The 19,274-nt window shown below is 34.9% G+C and overlaps 2 protein-coding genes across 6 annotated transcripts in view; both read right to left on the reverse strand.

The window, feature by feature from the left end:
* MCPH1 (Microcephalin) overlaps positions 1-2,236 on the reverse strand; it is a 145,125-nt gene extending 142,889 nt beyond the window's left edge. Inside the window, exon 1 of one of the 5 annotated variants that reach the window (XM_090413373.1) lies at positions 2,103-2,236. The gene's annotated coding sequence lies outside the window, so the exon portion shown is untranslated. Of the gene's footprint in view, positions 1-1,161; positions 1,212-1,274; positions 1,428-1,786; positions 1,947-2,102 lie in introns of those variants that run through there. The other 4 variants (XM_090413376.1, XM_090413377.1, XM_090413379.1 and 1 more) reach the window with 4 other exon arrangements.
* A 12,554-nt stretch (positions 2,237-14,790) lies between these two features.
* Positions 14,791-19,274, reverse strand: part of LOC150092898 (cytochrome P450 18a1-like) — a 34,277-nt gene continuing 29,793 nt past the window's right edge. The window contains exons 7-8 of the mRNA XM_090414098.1: positions 16,640-16,812; positions 14,791-14,975 (exon numbers count right to left, since the gene is read on the reverse strand). Coding sequence (XP_090270224.1) covers positions 14,791-14,975; positions 16,640-16,812 — 358 coding nt within the window. The remainder of the gene's footprint in view (positions 14,976-16,639; positions 16,813-19,274) is intronic.

Below are 19,274 nucleotides of genomic sequence, written 5' to 3' on the forward strand. Positions count from 1 at the left end.
TCTTCCTGAAGAATTGAATATGTCAAATTATCTTCAAGTAATTGGATATATATATATATATATTCTTTTCCCAAGGAAGCAAAACAATATTTAATGTGTGAAATATATTCACATCTGAGTTACTACTTGTATATAGAAGTTAAGGACTTCATATCACTTGCCTTCGTATGTATACCATAATGCAAAGAACATCCCATTTCAGATGTCTGTGTCGAAACCAGTTGGGTAGTGGTCATTCCCATTATGCATATACATACTAAGGCAAGTGATATGAAGTCATTAGCTTCAATATACACGTAGTAGCTCAGACGTGAATATTATTATTACGGACAAGTCCAAGGGGTCCTTAGACTCATTGAGGGAGGCCCTAAACATCATGTCAACAACTATTCAGCTTCCACACAGTATCTATCATACCTTGCCTTGAACCCACTCACAGTCATGGCACCCACAACAGACTCTGGCAACTTATTTCACTCATTCACCACTTTCCATGCAAAAAGCCTAGTTCTAATACCTTTGCTAACCACACTCTTCCCACTTTCCATGGATGGCCCCTAGTCCTCCCACCACCAGACCTGTTCTGAAAAATATCCTCTGAATTAATCTTATAGAAACCCTTCAGTAATTTGAATGTCTCAATCATATCACCCCTTTTCCGCCTATCAACCAATGTCTGCAACCCACAAATCTTCAACCTGTTCTCATAAGGTTCATTCCATAGACCTGCTATCATCTTGGTCACTCGCCTCTGGATCCTCTCTACCTCCTCCCCATCAAGAAAAAACCCTGGTGCCCAGATCTGGGCACAGTAGTCAAGATGGGGTCTTATCAAGGCTCGATACAGAGGAAATAACTTGCTTGTCTCTGCTGGTCAAAGTATTCTTCAGTAACCAAGTGATTTGATGAGCTGATTTAGCCACTTTTGCAATGTGCCCCCTAATAATAATATATTTATTATTATTATTATACAAACACCTCCTGGAGTCAAGACTCATCAAGGGAGGCTATAGCAAGATGCATTCTAACAGAGATAATGTTTATCGTACCTCATTTCATGCACAAAACATTGTTTCACTTCCTTGGGAAAAGGATTAAAACCAAGTATAAAACTTATTGGTATATTTAACACACACACACATATATTATTATTATTATTACAGGCGACTCCAGGGAGTCCTTAGACTCATCGAGGGAGGCCCCTAAACATCATGTTCACACAACTATACGACATTCTCGCAGTATCTATCATACCTTGCCTTGAACTCACTCACCGTCATAGCACCCACAACAGACTCTGGCAGCTTATTCCACTCATTTACCACTCTAAAAGTAAAGAACCCAGTTCTAACACCCCTGCTAACCACACTCTTGCCCAGCTTCCATAGATGTCCCCTAATTCTCCCACCACCAGTCCTGATTTCAAAAATATCATCTGAATTAATCCTATAGAAACCCTTTAGCAATTTGAATGCCTCAATCATATCTCCCCTTTTCCGCCTATCAACTAATTTCTGCAACCCACAAATCTCCAACCTGCTCTCACATGGTTCATTCCATAGACCCGCTATCATCTTAGTCACTCGCCTCTGGATCCTCTCCACCTCCTCCCCATCAAAAATAAAAAATATATAATATAATAAATATATATATATATATATATATACTATAAAAATAATAATAAAATATATATATATATATATAACCGTCATTACATGTGTAAAAGGAGCGCAAAAAAAAAAGTCATTTATTACTATCATACAGTCAAGACTAGTTAAATAAATACCTCTAAAAAAGTATTGAAGAATTATCACTAATACCTGACTAGGATTATACTACCAACAGTTTGTTAATTTAAAACAGTTTCTTTTTAAAACGCTTGAATTTATCGTCTTCTATTTAATTCTCAGAGTACGAGAATTAACAGTTATTGCACACTTTATTTCAGTTATTACTGTAACATGAAAATGTTACGTTGGCGAGAAAAGATGGGATAAGAATTATTCTGAAAAGGTTCTGTTATCTTCATACCTCGTGAAGATAACAGAACAATGTTGAAAAATGAAAAAAAAAACGTAATGGCCATTGAAATGATAACTCACATATTATTTCCGAAATAAAGTAACAATCAGCGTTACAATGCCCGGTAAAATTCCAAGTACGTTTACGCTAAACACACACCATTCACAGATTACATTTCAACTTAAAAAATAAAAATAAAAAATCACTCCCTGATACGTGGAATATCGAAATCAAAACCGTGACTAAATCTCGAACAGCTGGAAATAATAATAATAATAATAAAACTCTCTTATATAAGCATCCGAAATGAAAATAAAAGGATTATTATTATTATTATTATTATTATTATTATTATTATTATTATTATTATTATTATTATTATTATTATTATTATTATTACGGGCAACTCCAAGGAGTCCTTAGACTCATCAAGGGAGGATCTAAACATCCTATCAAGAACAACTATTCCACATTCGCACAGTATTACTATTATTATTACTATTATTACGGGCAACTCCAAAGTATCTATCATACTTTGCTTTGAATTCATTTACAAACTCTAGCAACTTATTCCACTCATTCACCACCACTCACCAAGTAAAAAACCTAATTCTAACACCCTTGCTACCTACACTCTTTCTCAGTTTCCATGGATTTCTAGGCCCCTAGTCCTCCCATCGCCAGACGTGTTCTGAAAAATTTCCTCTGAATTAATCTTGTAAAAACCCTTCAGAAATTTGAATGTCTCAATCATATCCCCCCTTTTCTGCCTAATACCAATTTCTGTAACCCACAGATCTTCAACCTGCACTTGTAAGATTCATTCCATAGACCAGCTATTATCTTGGTCACTCGCCTCTGGATCCTCTCCACCTCCTCCCCATCAAGAACAAACCCTGGTGCCCAGATCTGGGCACAGTAGTCAAGATGGGGTCTTATCAAGGCTCGATACAGAGGAACAATAACTTGCTTATCTCTGCTCGTCAAAGTATTCTTCAATAACCAAGTGATCTGATGAACTGATTTAGCCACTTTTGCTATGTGCCCCCTAAACTTCAACTCCCTATCTACCAACACACCCAAATTTCTGGCTTTGTTAACTTCCTGGAGTACAGTTAAACTAATGTGATATGCTGCTGCTAATTTTTTCACCCCAAAATGCATAACCTTACACTTTGTTACATTAAACTGGCATCCATTCTCATTAGTCCAGACTGCCAATCCATCAAATCATCCTGCAAAATTTTAACATCGTGTGCATTCATTATTATTCTACCCAACTTTGCATCATCAACAAATAAATGAACAGTTCCTCTCAGATCCTTTTCTATATCATTAATGAACAAATTAAATAGCAGTGGTCCAAGAACAGAACTTTGCGGCACAGGCGTTCTTTTGGACTCCACTCTTGAATAAACTACTCTCTGATATCTCTCCATCAATCACCCTCCTATCCATCTCACCAACCCTATATCCATCCCCATGTGCTGCAGTTTACTGATTAGAATTCCATGTGGTAGCCTGTCAAAAACTTTAGCAAAATCCAGCAGTATCACTGTAAATCCATTAACCTTATCCAGTTCAGCCGTCACTGTATTAAAAAACGTGAGCAAGTTACTGAGGCATGATCTACCCTTTACAAAACCATGCTCTCCTCCATACAGTATCCCATTTTCATCTATCCATTCCTGTATTTTGCTCTTGACTAATATCTCCAAAACCTCGACAACGATTCTTGATATGCTGATCGGACGGTAATTTGCAACACCAGTCTTGGAATCTCCTTTATGCAATGGAATTATTTTCCCCTGTTTCCACGCCCTCGGGACTAACTCAGAGCTGGGACTTAAATTAAACAATTTAAGTCTCAGCAGTCAAGGGGAACTGACAATTCCTTTGCCACTTCACGTAAGACTCGAGCTGGTATACCATCCAATCTCACAGATGTATTTACATTAAGGTTCTGTAATATACTATTCACCTCCATTTCTTTCACTTCAATTCCTGTATCAGCCATTCGTTCTCCTAATCCTGCAATATCACAGCCTGGATGATGTACTCTTACAAAGTGTTTGCTTAGTAATTCTACTTATTAAGCTGATTCAGTTACCTCCTTGTCAATGAAATTCCTTAGAATCATTTTGCTGTATACATTTTTTATTTTACTTGCAGCGTATCGAAAGAACTGTTTTGGATTCACTTTAGCTTGCATTGTTAATTTCCTTTCATAATCTGCTTTTGCTTTTCTTACCACACTAGCTGGGGCGGCTAGTGCATAGGCACTGCTGCGGAACTGCAGCACCTCAATTTTTCTGATATATAAATATATTTATTAATTTATTTATATTTGCTTGTAATATTTAATTTTATCATCAACAATCCTATATAATTCTCTTATTTTGTATAAAAAATAATAAAAATCCATCTTATAACACTCAGGATGGCGAAGGACGCTAGCAGCTCTGTTTTTACCACAGTGTCATATTGCTACGCTCCCAAGCATATGCACATCATAGTGAGATGGGAGCTATTAGCGTAATGCCGCACTGTCCGTCGCGCAGTTCCACTGTTCTTTATATGCAGTTTGCGCCAGTAGTAGAGTGTTTGTAGTGCTTATCGTGTTTACTCCGTCTCTTTATATATTTGGACATTACAATTAAAGACAACATTTGTTATTGTTAATTAATTGACTTTTAATTAATTTTGAATTATACCAAACTGTATAATTTTATCGATAATACACAATATTTTTTCATGTTTGAATTTTTTTTTCAATTTTTACCATCATTTTGATATTTTATCCAAACACGTATACACTGTACTTACAGTTTCGAAAGTTGCAGCATTTCACGATTTCAAGCCACGAGTGGACACTACACACTAGTTACCCTTCTGGCCTGTGCTTTGTACTCTTCGTGTGCCTGCAGGTCACCTTTCTCCTTAAATTTTATCCACAATTGTTTCATCCGCAATTTCTTTTTTTGCAGCTCAAGCTTAATGGTGTTATTCATCCATTTAACTCCCACTTGATTTACTCTCAGGACTCTAGGTATGCAGTCAGCTATTACCTCCCTCAAACGCTCCTTAACCACTTCCCATGCACTATCAACATCCAGTCCTTGCAGTTTAACATGCCATGGCACTGATCCAAGCAATCTCATAAGCCTGTCATGCTTACCAGCCTGGTAATTCCACATGTACCCTGTCTTAATTGAAATTCCACACATTTAGCCACTTCTCACTTCCCTTATGATAGGGAAGCACATTTAGCCACTTTCTTTATGATCACTCTCACTAATTGGTGACAATATGGTCATATTCATAATAGTCAATTTCTCAAATGCAATTACTAGGTAACCCCTAGTATATTATCGAACCCCTAGTATATGCCATTACATGCTGTCTCGGGTAGTTATCCCTTAGTAAATGCATAAAATTCATTTTCTTCCTCCCATTTGTCCTCTCCTCCCTCCAATCAATGTTACCATAGTTGAAATTCCCCATAACAATTACCTATCCTCCACTCATTGAGTCTATTTGCCTATGCATACTGTCTCGATCGCCTGGTCTAAAGCAGCACCCAACTGTAAATTTTGTTCTGCTGACCTCAATCTCACACCAGATAGCCTCAAATGTGCCATTTTCACTATCCTCAAGTTGAACGTCTATTCTCTTTGGCTGCAGTTCATCAGCTATCATCAATAACACTCCTCCCTCATTCTTTTCTCTCTGTCCTTCCTGAACGCAGTATGCCCCTCACATTCTATCCCACTAACTATGTAATATTCTGTTAGCCATGTCTCACTAATGCCAATAACCTGTGGCCAAGAAGAACTAACCAAGGCCAAAAATTCCTCCTTCTTATTCCGAATTCTCCTGGCATTAGTGTACATAAAGTGCAGAAATACCCTAACCCACCCCTATTTTGATGCCTTATACTAACTATCCCATTTTGGTTTGTTATTCTTCGTCCTAATTCAGGCATATTATACACATTCATACATTCAACTGTCTCACAGATATCTGCATGTAGACTTAACAGCATCCCTACCCTCCCTAAAAGCTCTAGTTTCTCTGATTCTGCACGTTCACTTTCACTTCATTCAGCAACAATTTTTCCAGTGTCAGAACACTAAATCCATTCAGATGCAAACCATCCTTCTAGTATAAGTCCTTTCACAAATTCTATGAATGTAAGAGAGAGATGGGGGGGGGGGGAGATCATTTCAATGTTGAAAATCCAAATGCATTTTTAAAATTACTTTTCAGAGCAATAAAAATGAATTTCATTATACATTTTCATTCATTATGTTGGAACCTTCAGAATAGGCCCAATAAACGTCGGGGAATAAATTCCAAGAGGTTCTAGAAACGAACTTCAGGAATCCTATCCCGGGTGAACACGTGATGGATTTCTGAGGTTCCAGCTCATCTGTAGACGGTGAATCTCTTGTTGTAACGAACACATTTCGTTAAGGTACACCCAAAAAAATCCAACAGTGCTGAGAACGACGAATGGGAAGGGCAATCCATTAAGATAAAGCCACCATTGTGTGCTTTGACCATTTCCGGAAATGTTCAACATAAATAGGTGGACTTTGTTAATACTGATGCTCAGAATGACCGCAGCATTCAGTTCTTGTTTTGTCGGTATCCATTGTACTGAAAGAGTGAGAGGGAAGCAAAGCTTAGACCAGCATCATTCCCACATCTAACCATTTTGTATCGTTATCATAAAATATGATCAGCCGTGAATTCATGTTATTGTTGTACACACACACGCACGCGAACACACACAGTCTTGTCATAAATACTGTTAAAACCTTTCCACACATCTCACACGCTGCCACAGAATTGAGCGATCCTGGCTTTATTAGTGACGTTGTGTTCAGCCAACATTTGCTCGCTTATCAGTAGAGTGACAGTTGTATGAGTTAATATGCAGTGGGCCTATGATTGAGAACTGGGTAGCTGTAACAGCACCTCACAAAGTTACGATTCAGTTTTTTGTTATTTTCAACAAGCTAAAACACTCGGTATTAGTAGGATGTTTGTGTAACGGACTATTAACTGTTATCACGATATTGAAGACGTATCGGAACGCCAAAGAACAGGTCAACCACGCTGTTAGGCTGCAACAGCTTGTTAGGGCTGTAAAGGCACGCCTCCGCCATAATCTTGAGATCACAAAAAAGTGATGTTACGAGAGATGAACGTTTCGCACAGAACGATGTCACGTGCACTAATTGTTGACCTGGGAAAGCGGTATGGCCCCTGAACAACACCTGATTTCGCAGTAGGCAGTGGACCTTGTAACAGGACTCAGCCCTTACACATAAGGCAAGGACCACATAAAAGTGGTTGGAATCACATATCATCATTGGATTGGTGGTCTGGAAATTCCAATCTAAATCCATTGGACATTATATTGTGGTCGGAGCTTGAAAGTGGATGTGGAGCTAGAAGCTGTGTTTCCATTGGATTTTCTATGCGTACTGCTATCGATATGTGGCCCTACAGACTTTGGGCGTGCATGAAGGCAAAGGGGGGCATTTAGAACATTGTGTGCAGCTATATGATTGCTATACATCTGGTTGGTATGTGCGGAAAGCTATATGCGATTTACTGATAGATTAAAGGTTTATGCACTGTTCAAGTTATAACAGTATTTATGACTAGACAAGGTATATAAACAACTGAGATTAATTACTCCATACAATCATTTGAAACTTTCTCCCGTTCTCTATACAGAAGTTTTAGGTCAATGCCAATAAGATAGAGCTAAATGGCCTCGCCTACTCTCCGTATACGGGAATAAAAAGGCGTTAGATGATTGTTTTTTTTTTTTTGCCAATACTCTTTCACTCATCTGAACTGTATCTGCTTGTGTCCATTAGAATATGGAACCTTTTATGGTAACTACTGTTATATCCATTTGACACAATTCCAAATGCGTTGTGCATTTAGGTAGACTTTTTTACAATTCTTTCACTGCATAGTCATCTCACCAGTTGTATCATGTCTATTGGTGTCCATGATATTATCATTAATTTGTCTATCTTTCGAATCTATAAGCTTTTTCTGTTCACATGCTTGTCAATGATTATTGTTTTCTGTTTATCATACTGTTCTCATCATGCCAAGACACTGTTAAACGATATCATCTGGCGACACGATATCATTCTGCAATGCTATTTTAGTCCTAAATTTTTTTTGAAAATCTGATAATGTCCATTCTCTACCTTCTAATATTTCAGCAACTTAATTACATTGTACCCCAGTGTATTGGGGAAAGAGGACAACAATATACTGCATATGCATGTGTTAAATGGCAATTTTTTGAGTTTGTGAGGTTAAAAACTTAACCCCATTTTTTTAACTATATCTGAGATGAACCTTTCACATGAGAGCTGCATCTCCCAGAAATGTAACCCTTCTAATATACCATAGCTGTTACTCCACTTTGAGAATCATCTTAATCTTTAAATTGTGTGGCTGTGTATGGCAGCTAGAATTACACTTAAAGGCAAATAAAAAATATTCACGCTATCAACAGAGTAGGACTTTTCAGTAAAAGTTCCATCACTAATTTTTATATTCATTCAATCTCACGTGATTTACAATAATCATTCTTACAATAGTCTTTGATTTTACCACTCTGGTGTGATTTTTGATTATTTGAAAAGGTCCTCCCAATACTTAAAAGACACCAAATAATAATATATTCCCCAAAATTTCGGTTGACACGTGAGAATGTTTTGCATAAAAGATTTGGCGATTTTGGCACGCACACTTAAAAAGGTTGCCCACCCCTGAACTAGGCCAATGAAGGCTGCTTAAGGATTAAAAGCAAGGATAGGAGTGAGGGTAATTAAGAACACGAAAAAAGGATGTCTTCACTCTAATTTGCCATTTCTTATTTGTGTGTACTAGTATATTACATGTATATTATGAAAAAAAAAAAAGATGTAAAGATACTTTGCAAAATATGTTACGTATAAACATGTCATATTAATCTTTTGTTTATATTTTGCAAGTCACAAACCAATGTGTTCGTATAGAAGACAGAATTTGTATGCATTGGGTTTTCTATAAGTCAGACAAGCAAACAGTGGCGTAGTGGAGGGGGCTGCCCGCCCCGGGATGCACTTTGAACCTTTCTGAACTTTTACAGTTAATTCTAAAATACAGTCTAGAGAGCTCAGTTCCAAACATTGTAATAATACTGTGAATATTCCTCACAATTGCTGTAAGTGTTGCTAGTTGTGAGAAGAATTTTTCTAAATAAAATTGATTAAGAATTACCTACATTACTATGAAGTAGACTTCGCCAATATCATCGACGATTTTGCTAACAGAAAAGCAAGAAAAATATCATTTTAGAATGTTGAAATTAAAGTTTTACTTCAAAAATAAACATATTGTTTTGATTTCCTTCTATGTCGTTTTGGCTTTTTGCAATATTTTTGGTGTGTATTGAGAGGGACAGCTAACTCAGGGATCACCCCGGGGGTAAAAGCTCTAGCTACGCCATTGCATAAAGTGTATACTATTTTCGCTACATTTTTAACGTGTGGCTTCCAGCTTAAGTTGCTATTAATGTTTAATCCTAAACAACTTATACTTTCAAAGTTTGCAGTCTCCATATGTAGTAATCTGACTTAGTGTTGCAGTTCCAAACATGAGAATATAAACAGAGGAAAAAAACTATCCGGAGAGTTCACCGAAAAACAGTTCATGGAAAGACAATTCATAGAAAAAGCAATTCACCGAATAAACAATTCATCGAAAAACAGTTTATCGAGCAACAGTTAATCGAAAAAGCAATTCATCGAAAGGCAATTCCTCGAAAAAGTAATTCACCGATGAGCAGTTAATCGAAAACACAATTCATCGAAAAACAACAATTCATCGTAAAATCACAATTGATTGAACATACAGTTCACGGAAAAATGAATTATAAGGTATGTGGGGTGAAGATTTGTATGCATTTTTTTTTGTTTTGAATTGTTTTGAGAGGGATATATCTTTCAGGTCACTTATGTACGACACAATGCAAAGTCGGATAAACTACTATTTATCCGACTTTGTTCGGAAAGCGATTTTTCTTCCCGGAACCTTGGGTTTTTCTTGTCGAAAAACAAGAGAACCGAATAGGAAAACACACGCAGTGATTTAAGGCCAGTTGCTTCGGCCTTGGTTCAAAACAACTCAACCCAATTTCAATTTCCTTTAGCACTGTGTTTTCTAACTGTGGTCCGCCGACCACTAGCATCCTTCAAAAGTCAAATAAGACTTCCAACCGCTGCTCATCTAAATATAACAACAGATGAGTATGCTTCAAAAAGGTTTATAGGTTTGTTTTTTACGACACTTTATTCATCATTATACCCAACGCATATACGCATATTCTTTGCCTATTCCTCCCCTTATTAACTGCAATTACTTGCTTTCGAGGTTATTCGGGAGATAAGTGCATGTGTCACTCTTGTCGTTGAGGAATAACAGAAACAGGAGTAAATAAGTGAAACATGATTGAAAAATCTTCATGAATGATTTTTTTTAAAGTTTTCAGTATTTTTACTCTGAATTCCTGTATATTTTATTATTATATTGTGAAAAATATTTACTAAGAATCAATTTATTGATTCTTTGAAGTAAATATTTTTACTTCAAAATAGGATTACTCATTATTATTAGTAGTAGTAGTAGTAGCAGCAGCAGCAGCAGCAGCAGTAGTAGTACTACTACTACTACTATTACTACTAATGCTGCTGATGATGTAATGAGTAACACTATTTTCCCTCATCCTTCTCAATATAATGATTGTTGGTATAGCAATGCTATTTTACTAAGGAATAATTACAGAACAATATGGATTCTTATTGTCTTTCTTGTCCGATAAGTGTTTCCTGCCTGTATATATTCATGGGACTGATTTGTCTATTTCCAGGAGGAAAAGCCTAGTCATCTCCGTATTAGGCCTGCTAACTTACCTTCAGTTGAAGAGGACTGATAAAAATCATGCGCCTCATACATTTATTAATGGGCAAATTTTACTCGGATTCGGTTTTTGAAACTTTTACAAAAAATTGTCGAACCGTTCCAGTTTTCAGTTCAGCTTCGGGGCTACAAAGAAAAGTATCGAAATTATGTATTACAATAATTCGCTGACTTAGCAGAATTCGCAGAAGTTTTCAGTACAATAAGCTGTCTGCACGGCTCAGATTTAGTTTCAAATGGATCACTTTTATCATAACATTTCCGTAAAGAAGTTCCGAAATCATATTAGCAATTCCGCTCTGGCTGGATGAAATTAATGAAATTTTTAATTTCAGTCGGACTAGAGTTATAGTGACAAAATTTGGTAGAACGAAATGTCTTCTCTACAGATAAATCGCTATCTGCACAATGAAGCAGTTTGTACACTTACATTAAATGTTCTAAAATGCAAGAAAACAATTATTACGTTTCAATGACCACTTCCATATGCTGTCTGTATCACGAGTAACGTTCCGTATTGTCACTGAACATTTTTAAACAATACGTTGCAAGAAAAATGAGTTTTCGATGAATTATGTAAGAATTCATCGTAAAATTTTCGGTGTATTGTTTTTTCGATGAATTGCGTTTTCGACGATTTGTCGTTCGAAGAATGATATTCGTTAAATTGCCGTTCGATGAATTGTTTATTCGGCGAATTGCTTTTTCGATAAATTGCTGTTTGATTAATTGCATTGGATGAATTGTCTTTCGATTAACTGTTTTTCGATGAATTTGCCTGTAACCAAAAAAACTGGTTTGACTAGTAGCTGCATTTCATAATTAATAAATTACGAAACTTGATTTTGCAGCATGGAAAGTGAGTTTATTAGAGTGAAACAAGTTTGCTATTACTTTCAAATATGCATTTAGGGTGAGTCAAAGTAGTCATTGAACATCATCATGAATTTACGCTTGCTAGCGTAAGCATAGGCTCGTTATGAGAATTATTTTAGGAGGAATAGGATAGTAGTCTCTTTCCTACTCGTTGCTATATATCTGTTGCTATATATAATTTTCACAGTTTATGATAATACTTATTGTAACGAAGTTTATCTGTATCACTGTCAGTTCCTTTTAGGAGTATTTTCCCTCTATACCTTTAATTAACTGTTTTCCGGATTATTATAGTTCTTGAAACTATATTCATAGTAGCTGTTGTGAGTTTTTTGTATTATTATTTTATTCAGTACTTAATTTAACAAAGTCATGTCATCATATTATCCATGACTTCGAAATTCAATTTATTTTTATTTTTATTTCAATAACTGACACATCCATCAATTTATAGTGTGCAATGTTGATAATTCTTCATTAGAGTTTCACTGTTTCTAAAACATTGCTCTTAATTTATGCTTCTAAATAATCTGTAGTTTGTTGTAAAGCAATTTAGTTTGAAGTCTTTGGTTGTTCATTGCATGATTTTTTCCGTTATTAAAACGTGATTCATAATTGATAAATCACACAAAAACGAGACAGTAAAATTTCCATAGCAATATGTCATCTATTTTTTTCTTGATAATTTGATGAAATTGCGTATTAGTGTAGTAATGCACCTTGAAGGTCGAGATCAAGAGAGAGAGAGAAGAAAGTGTGCGCGCACGCACGCACGCACGCACGCACACACACACACACACACACACACACACACACACACACACACACACACACACACACACACACACACACACACACACACACACACACACACACACACACACACACACACTTTCTATTTTCAATTGGAATAAATGGAGTCACTTTAGCCCATAACTTTTTGAAAATCACTGGGCAGCAAGCCTTCCCTTTAATCATTACTTATATTAAGCTCGACTCTGTCAATGGATCAAGCATTTTAGGGTGGGTTGGGGAAGAATTATAGCAGACAAGTTCCGCAGAACTTATAGTATCCTAACATACAAATATTAACAATAATACCGCATGAAATTTCTGCTATAACGTTATGGAAATATAATGTAACATACATCTCTCAAACAAATGAACAAAGGTCGAAAACTTTTATATATAAAGATTATCGTGCATGTCAGTGCACCAATACGCAATTACATCACCAAAAACCAAAGGTGACAAACACTTTGGCAGCATTCTATCACTTGTTTTGTTTACTTTGTTATTTGTTTAAAATGCACTACACATCTTGCCGACAAACCATCGCTTGTACATATCTGATCTATTAAAATGTAAACTTTTAATTAGATTTTAAGAAAGAAAAATCAATTAATTTTCAGAAAATATCCCGAAGATCTTAAAGTCGGGTGTCGTTAACACATTTCATAACGTATAGATTGGTGAAACAGAACAATAAAACACTTTTCCATGAAATAATAAAATAAAATATTATTTATTGCGTAAAATGTGCCACAAATGATCACATATATGAAATTAGAAACATATTTTTTCATATTTTCTTCTGTGATACATCAACGACTTCATGTTTACAGATGTTGAAGTTTTTAAAAGATGATGCTTATGTCAATAATATAGTACACATGAAAAATTATATATACATATAAGATGATAAGTGATGTTCAGATGGCAGCATGGATGTTCTATTCATAGTCAGAAAACTATATTAAATTACACAGCTCACACTTTTTTTTATAAAAAAATCCTGATTAAATTAACGTTTAATTTTAAAGACTTATCTACAAAGGAGACCTGATGTCATTACAACAGTAATCACGTAAAATTTAAAAGGTGATTTGATTTCTTCACGTTGAGTGTGTGTGTGTGTGTGTGTGTGTGTGTGTGTGTGTGTGTGTGTGTGTGTGTGTGTGTGTGTGTGTGTGTGTGTGTGTGTGTGTGTGTGTGTGTGTGTGTGTGTGTGTGTGTGTGTGTGTGTATAAAAATAATAAAAATGACCCTGTATATAAAAATAATAAAAATGAACTATGCACGGAAACATGACATTTTAAGGCGTGCTCTGGATGCACAAAATTCTCAAACTATCTGTAAGCCTCTGTAAATGTGTGCACGATAAATTTGATAAAAACATAGTTTTCTAATACTTAGCTTCGGTTCATACCCTTCTTCTCTACCGATTTTGTAACATTGTCTACGTTACATTTAAGTGTTATCACTAGATAATGTACATTTGTACATTGACGGGTTTGTGTTAGGCATAGATATATAAAATAGATATTTAGTTTTGATTTATTCACAAGGAGTTTCTAATGTTGATAACAACTAAATGGTGATCTATCGTTGCTAATTCTGTCCATCAGATGAGTAATGAGCCGATGGTAAATATTTGTAACCTTCGACCCGAAACAAAACAAACAAATAAATAAATTATTTAAGTGAAGTGTATGTGAACGGATTCATTTCAGATGCATGCACCTCTCGTGCAGACAACTAGCGTCTGTCTGATCATAACGATAGTTTATGAGAGATCAAGCTACAGTTTAACTCGGCAACGGTTTTGTGCGAACAGTTAATGAAATCTTCCGTGATTTCATTTTTTTAATTATTTCAGTTCACTTTTTTTAGAAAAAAATACACTTTTGATTTGACTAATGCGCAAAATGAGAAACGTTTTTTTAAGGAAACTTTCCCATTCTGAAGTCGGCTTCTGATATTGATCTATTTTGCCGTAAGCTCGCGATAATGTAGGATTCGACGCGGTGAAGGAAATCTTTCACTATAATACACAACATCGCTTATAGATTGTACTCTTTTTTTAATCTCTTGGCATCTCCATATATCTCAAGCTTCTCGTGGGACTGCACATATTTGGAAAGGACGTGGGGTCATGGATAATGCTGCCATAGCTTCTGTGGTGGGAAGACCTTCCCCTTCTGGAACTGTCAAATGAAATCGCTGGAGAACACCAGTGATGAAGAGAAACACCTCCATTTTTGTTAATGTATCACCAATGCACATTCGTCGACCTACAATGAGTAAAAAACAACGTTAATGGAATAAAAAGTCACTATTTATCACTACAAAAAATATAGTCTTGTACATACAGATATTTATTTAGTAAATATTAATTTAAACTACGCTAAATATTAAATAATCACAATCGCCATTTTGCTTCCTGGAGGCATGAAGTGGAAACAACTATGTTTAGCACTCTTTGACCACTTATTGTACTAACAGTTTTTTATTACAATCATATGGGGATTGTAATAAAAATAAGGATAATATTTATACATGCAGAAATATTCAAACCAGTGCTATATGATATTTTGCCCTGTTTTCCTTTATTAGGCTATTTAATATCACAGTTAGTAAATATGCTTATTAATAGAAAAAGTTTATAACAACGTCAGTATTTATTTCATTCTACTGTTCTCTTTCTTCTATTTAAAACTGTAAATATGTCATCATTTATTAATTTTAGAAATTAGATAAGATGTATTACTTATATGTTTAAAAGATTTTGCATTGTATTTGTGACATTGCAATAAAATTATATCAAAAATCAGTGATGCGTAAAACTTACGCGACCAACATTAAGATTACACACGTGCTTGTAAACTGAGTAAATCAGGGGAATAAAATTAGTTAAGTTCGAGAACTTTCTACGGAACATTCACTATGAATTTATTGTTAGAGTTTCTTTATGATTTTAATGTGTGCTCCGCCCACTAAAGATTGTACATCTATAGCACTTTTAACAAAGTGGGCGAATGGTATAATTGTTAGGTAATCCAGAAATCTGCTCCAGAGACCAAAATTCCTCCACCACCTTAAAACATTCCCGGACATCTATGCATGTTAGCAATCGAATGCACAACCTATATTTTGGAGAAAGGAAACTGCCTGGCCAGCCAGGTCTGTTGTTTACTTTGATTTAAAACGTCAAAATTTCTTGAATTAAGCAAATCATGAAACCATATCATTTCAAAAAGCAAGACTGACCAGTTTGCATTCAAACTGGCAATTACAAAATAAAAGATAATTTCGCAAAGCACAGAAATCAACTTTTATGTCAACTCTTACACAAAATAGTTTGAAACCTATAGCATATTAATAAATTGGAACTTCATGTTATACTTATAAGAAGTGATATCTCTCACGCCTCTTCAGACTTCCATGATGTCCTAATATCAGTGATTAGTTTGCCGAAAATTAGGTCATTAGTTCAACTAATTTTGTTTTATTATATAAATGAACACGTTCTTTTCAAGTATGGTTCTTGAGGAATTAATTACTGTTCTTATTTATTTCTTAAATTTTAAACAGCATATCTAAACAAAACTTTTTTTTTTTGCTACCAAATAATCCATCGCAGTCGAATTTTCCAATGTATTCAAAACTTTTTCCTTAGAATTTTAAAATTTTCTTACAAACTATTTGTTATACTAATCCCCTCTTTCTTCTGATTGAGAATGTTGAATGTTTGGTTAACTTTCCTGATTCTGTCTCAGCTATATAACTATGCATAACTTCTAGATTCTTTGGATTTCTATGTTATTTGCTTATGCTGCCATCTAGTGTCAAAATATTAAAACTCTCGCAGTGCTGCCATAATGGCACTTACAAGGAAAACTGCATCTTTTATTTTCGTTTATTTTTCAGAATAACAGAAACTTTTAACAAAACTTACCTACTGAAAATGGCATAAACTGATGGGGTTTTACAATTTTCCCTTTTACGAGAAATCTGTCTGGATTAAATTTTTCTGGTTCTTCCCATAGATTTGGATCCATGTGAATAGCCCAAAGATTAGGAAGGATATGACTATCTTTAGGAATATGATAACCTCCAAGTTCTGTATCCCTGTAATTTCAGAAAATAATCTACTTCATATATATGAAAAACATAATACAATTATGTTAAACATCTTAAAATAAAATAAATACTTATTATATGTTTTATTGTGTAAGACGGACGTGACGTTATCTTCCAGGTTTCAACTGGAACAACACGTTTTCTTGGATATACCGAGTTAAAAGGGAGTCAGAGTATGTTTCCAAAGTCGACAGAGTAAAATGGATTTAACATTATGCTTCTGTTTCCTGACAACATAGGTTAATTTCGTATACAGTCATAGAATATATTATGGATATCATCAATAAATGACGTGACGGAATAGGCTATACGAGTATTTCAGCACGCACGATGCACTGAAGCTTTAGTATATTAACATAAGTTTCTTTTTAAACAAGCTTTTAGAGAGTATGTAGGGCAAAATATGAATGCCCAAAAGGTTGCTTGAAAAGAAACTTATGTTAATATGCTAAAGCTTCAGTCCCCCGATAAACGCCTGTGACCTTGGCATCGGGGACACTGACTATTTGACAACTTTTCACGCAATTTGGCATAATGAATACTTAAAATTGATTCACAGAGAAAGTATATTATAACTAAAGAGAAAACCACTTATTCTCTAAACATTTCGAATAATATATGTGTAAACAGAAAGAACTATTTCTTATCCTGCATGAATACAAATGCAAACATCGTTCTCAAAGAACTACGCGAAAAGTGAAAATAATACTAATCGACAAAGGTAGGAAATGGTGATGAATTGCTTCCCAAATATTACGTAGCTGCAAACTAATCTTTACATATCCTTATCTGTTGGTTTGATTGTGAAAAGCAATTTAGTAAGATGAAGTTAGTGACTGCGATTGGCTCGATTAGGAAGAAAGCATTGATACAGTGCTTTCTTCCTGCTCAGTTAGTTCCTGCCTCCTTGTTAATTGTATACGTTCAGAGCTGATTTTATGCTAGAGGATACCCGGAATTCATAAAATAAAATAAAAAAATTCTACCTCAGACCGGATAACTCAGCCTCTGTTTAAAGAAAATAAAAAAAAAAGAGTTCGTAAGCTTTGTGAAGTATTTAAGTAATAACTTCAGAACTTTAAGAAAGGTAATAATTTTCCTTTCTTTTTTCTTTTCTTTTCCAAACAACTGCATTGGTTCAGAGAACCAATTACAGAATAAATAACTAATAACGGAAATAAGTGAAAAATGATAAAAGAAGTAACAAAAATTACATGTTGTGGAATATAGAGAACAAAACCTCTGCTGCATCACTTTAGCTTTGAATAGGATACTGGAAGGTTCTTTCACAACATTTTATTTTATATATCGTAGTATTATGAACATTTAAGAATAGAAAAATGCAATGCGAATCCTTAGTGTGTTTTTTTTTTCCTGTTTTTTTTTTTTCTCCAGCAGGCAGTGACGCAACTGGCTGGTATGAAGTTCCAAACATGGTACCTTTTGTTACCCACGCTATAGGATTAATGAAGTGTCTGCTGAGAATTTAGTAGTTCCAGAATGTTATATCAAGTAACATTTATCTGCCATAGTGCCTACGTAAAGAAAGACATATTTTTCGTGCTAACCGATAAATTAGCATCGCGAAAAGTTAAAATATGGAAGTACTAATATCAACAGTGCAGAATAGCACGCCCACAACTTCAGATTGCAAGTATAACATGCTTTTGAGACAGAAAATGAATTATTTTAGCAACATAAACTCCCTCTCAACAAACGTCACTTGGGACATTCTGGGAATGTAAACAATCTCAAACGCTTCTTTTCCTCTGACAGAGACAAAGAGTCCATGTTGAAGGGAAAAAGAAGTAATCTACGAATGTCACAATAGCCTGTGCAATGTTATCACCTACCGGAAAAATTATGAAACACATATACATTAATCTTTTATTTTTTCATTCTGAAACATTCATCGTAAGTTCTATAAAAATAGAATAGCAATTGAACACAAGAAAGAAGTATTTTAAACACATTTTATGAACAGTATTCTACAACGAAATTATGCAATGATGTTTTTACAATACAAGTAGGTGAACCACATCACTTTCGAAAAGAGAATACTCTTGTTTTTTTTTTTTGTTTTTTTTTAATAAATACAGATTTGTTGACCATGACGAATTAGAATGGGAAAAAATGATTTTTGAAATATCGGAAGGGCAGATTGAACTTACTGCTTCTTTTTAACTTGGTTAAAAATTGGATATCAGATTAACGTGAAGCCAGTCTACAACTGGTATACGAAGAACGACGAAACTTTCCCCCTACTAATGCGCACGTGAAAGAAAATAAGTTGTGGTATTTATACTTTGGATTGAAAGATAAAATAATTAAAGAAATTTGTCAGACAGTAACGGATATCTGATAAATTTTCAAGAAAAATGAGAATCAAATAAAAGAAAATTAAATAATGAAACAACCATCCAAAATGCTTTAACTTGTCACTTTGTTAA

This window comes from Typopeltis vanoorti, chromosome 24, assembly GCF_054136105.1.
Source record: "Typopeltis vanoorti isolate ZY-2024b chromosome 24, IOZ_Tvanoo_1.0, whole genome shotgun sequence".
NCBI classification, from domain to species: Eukaryota; Metazoa; Arthropoda; class Arachnida; order Uropygi; family Thelyphonidae; genus Typopeltis; species Typopeltis vanoorti.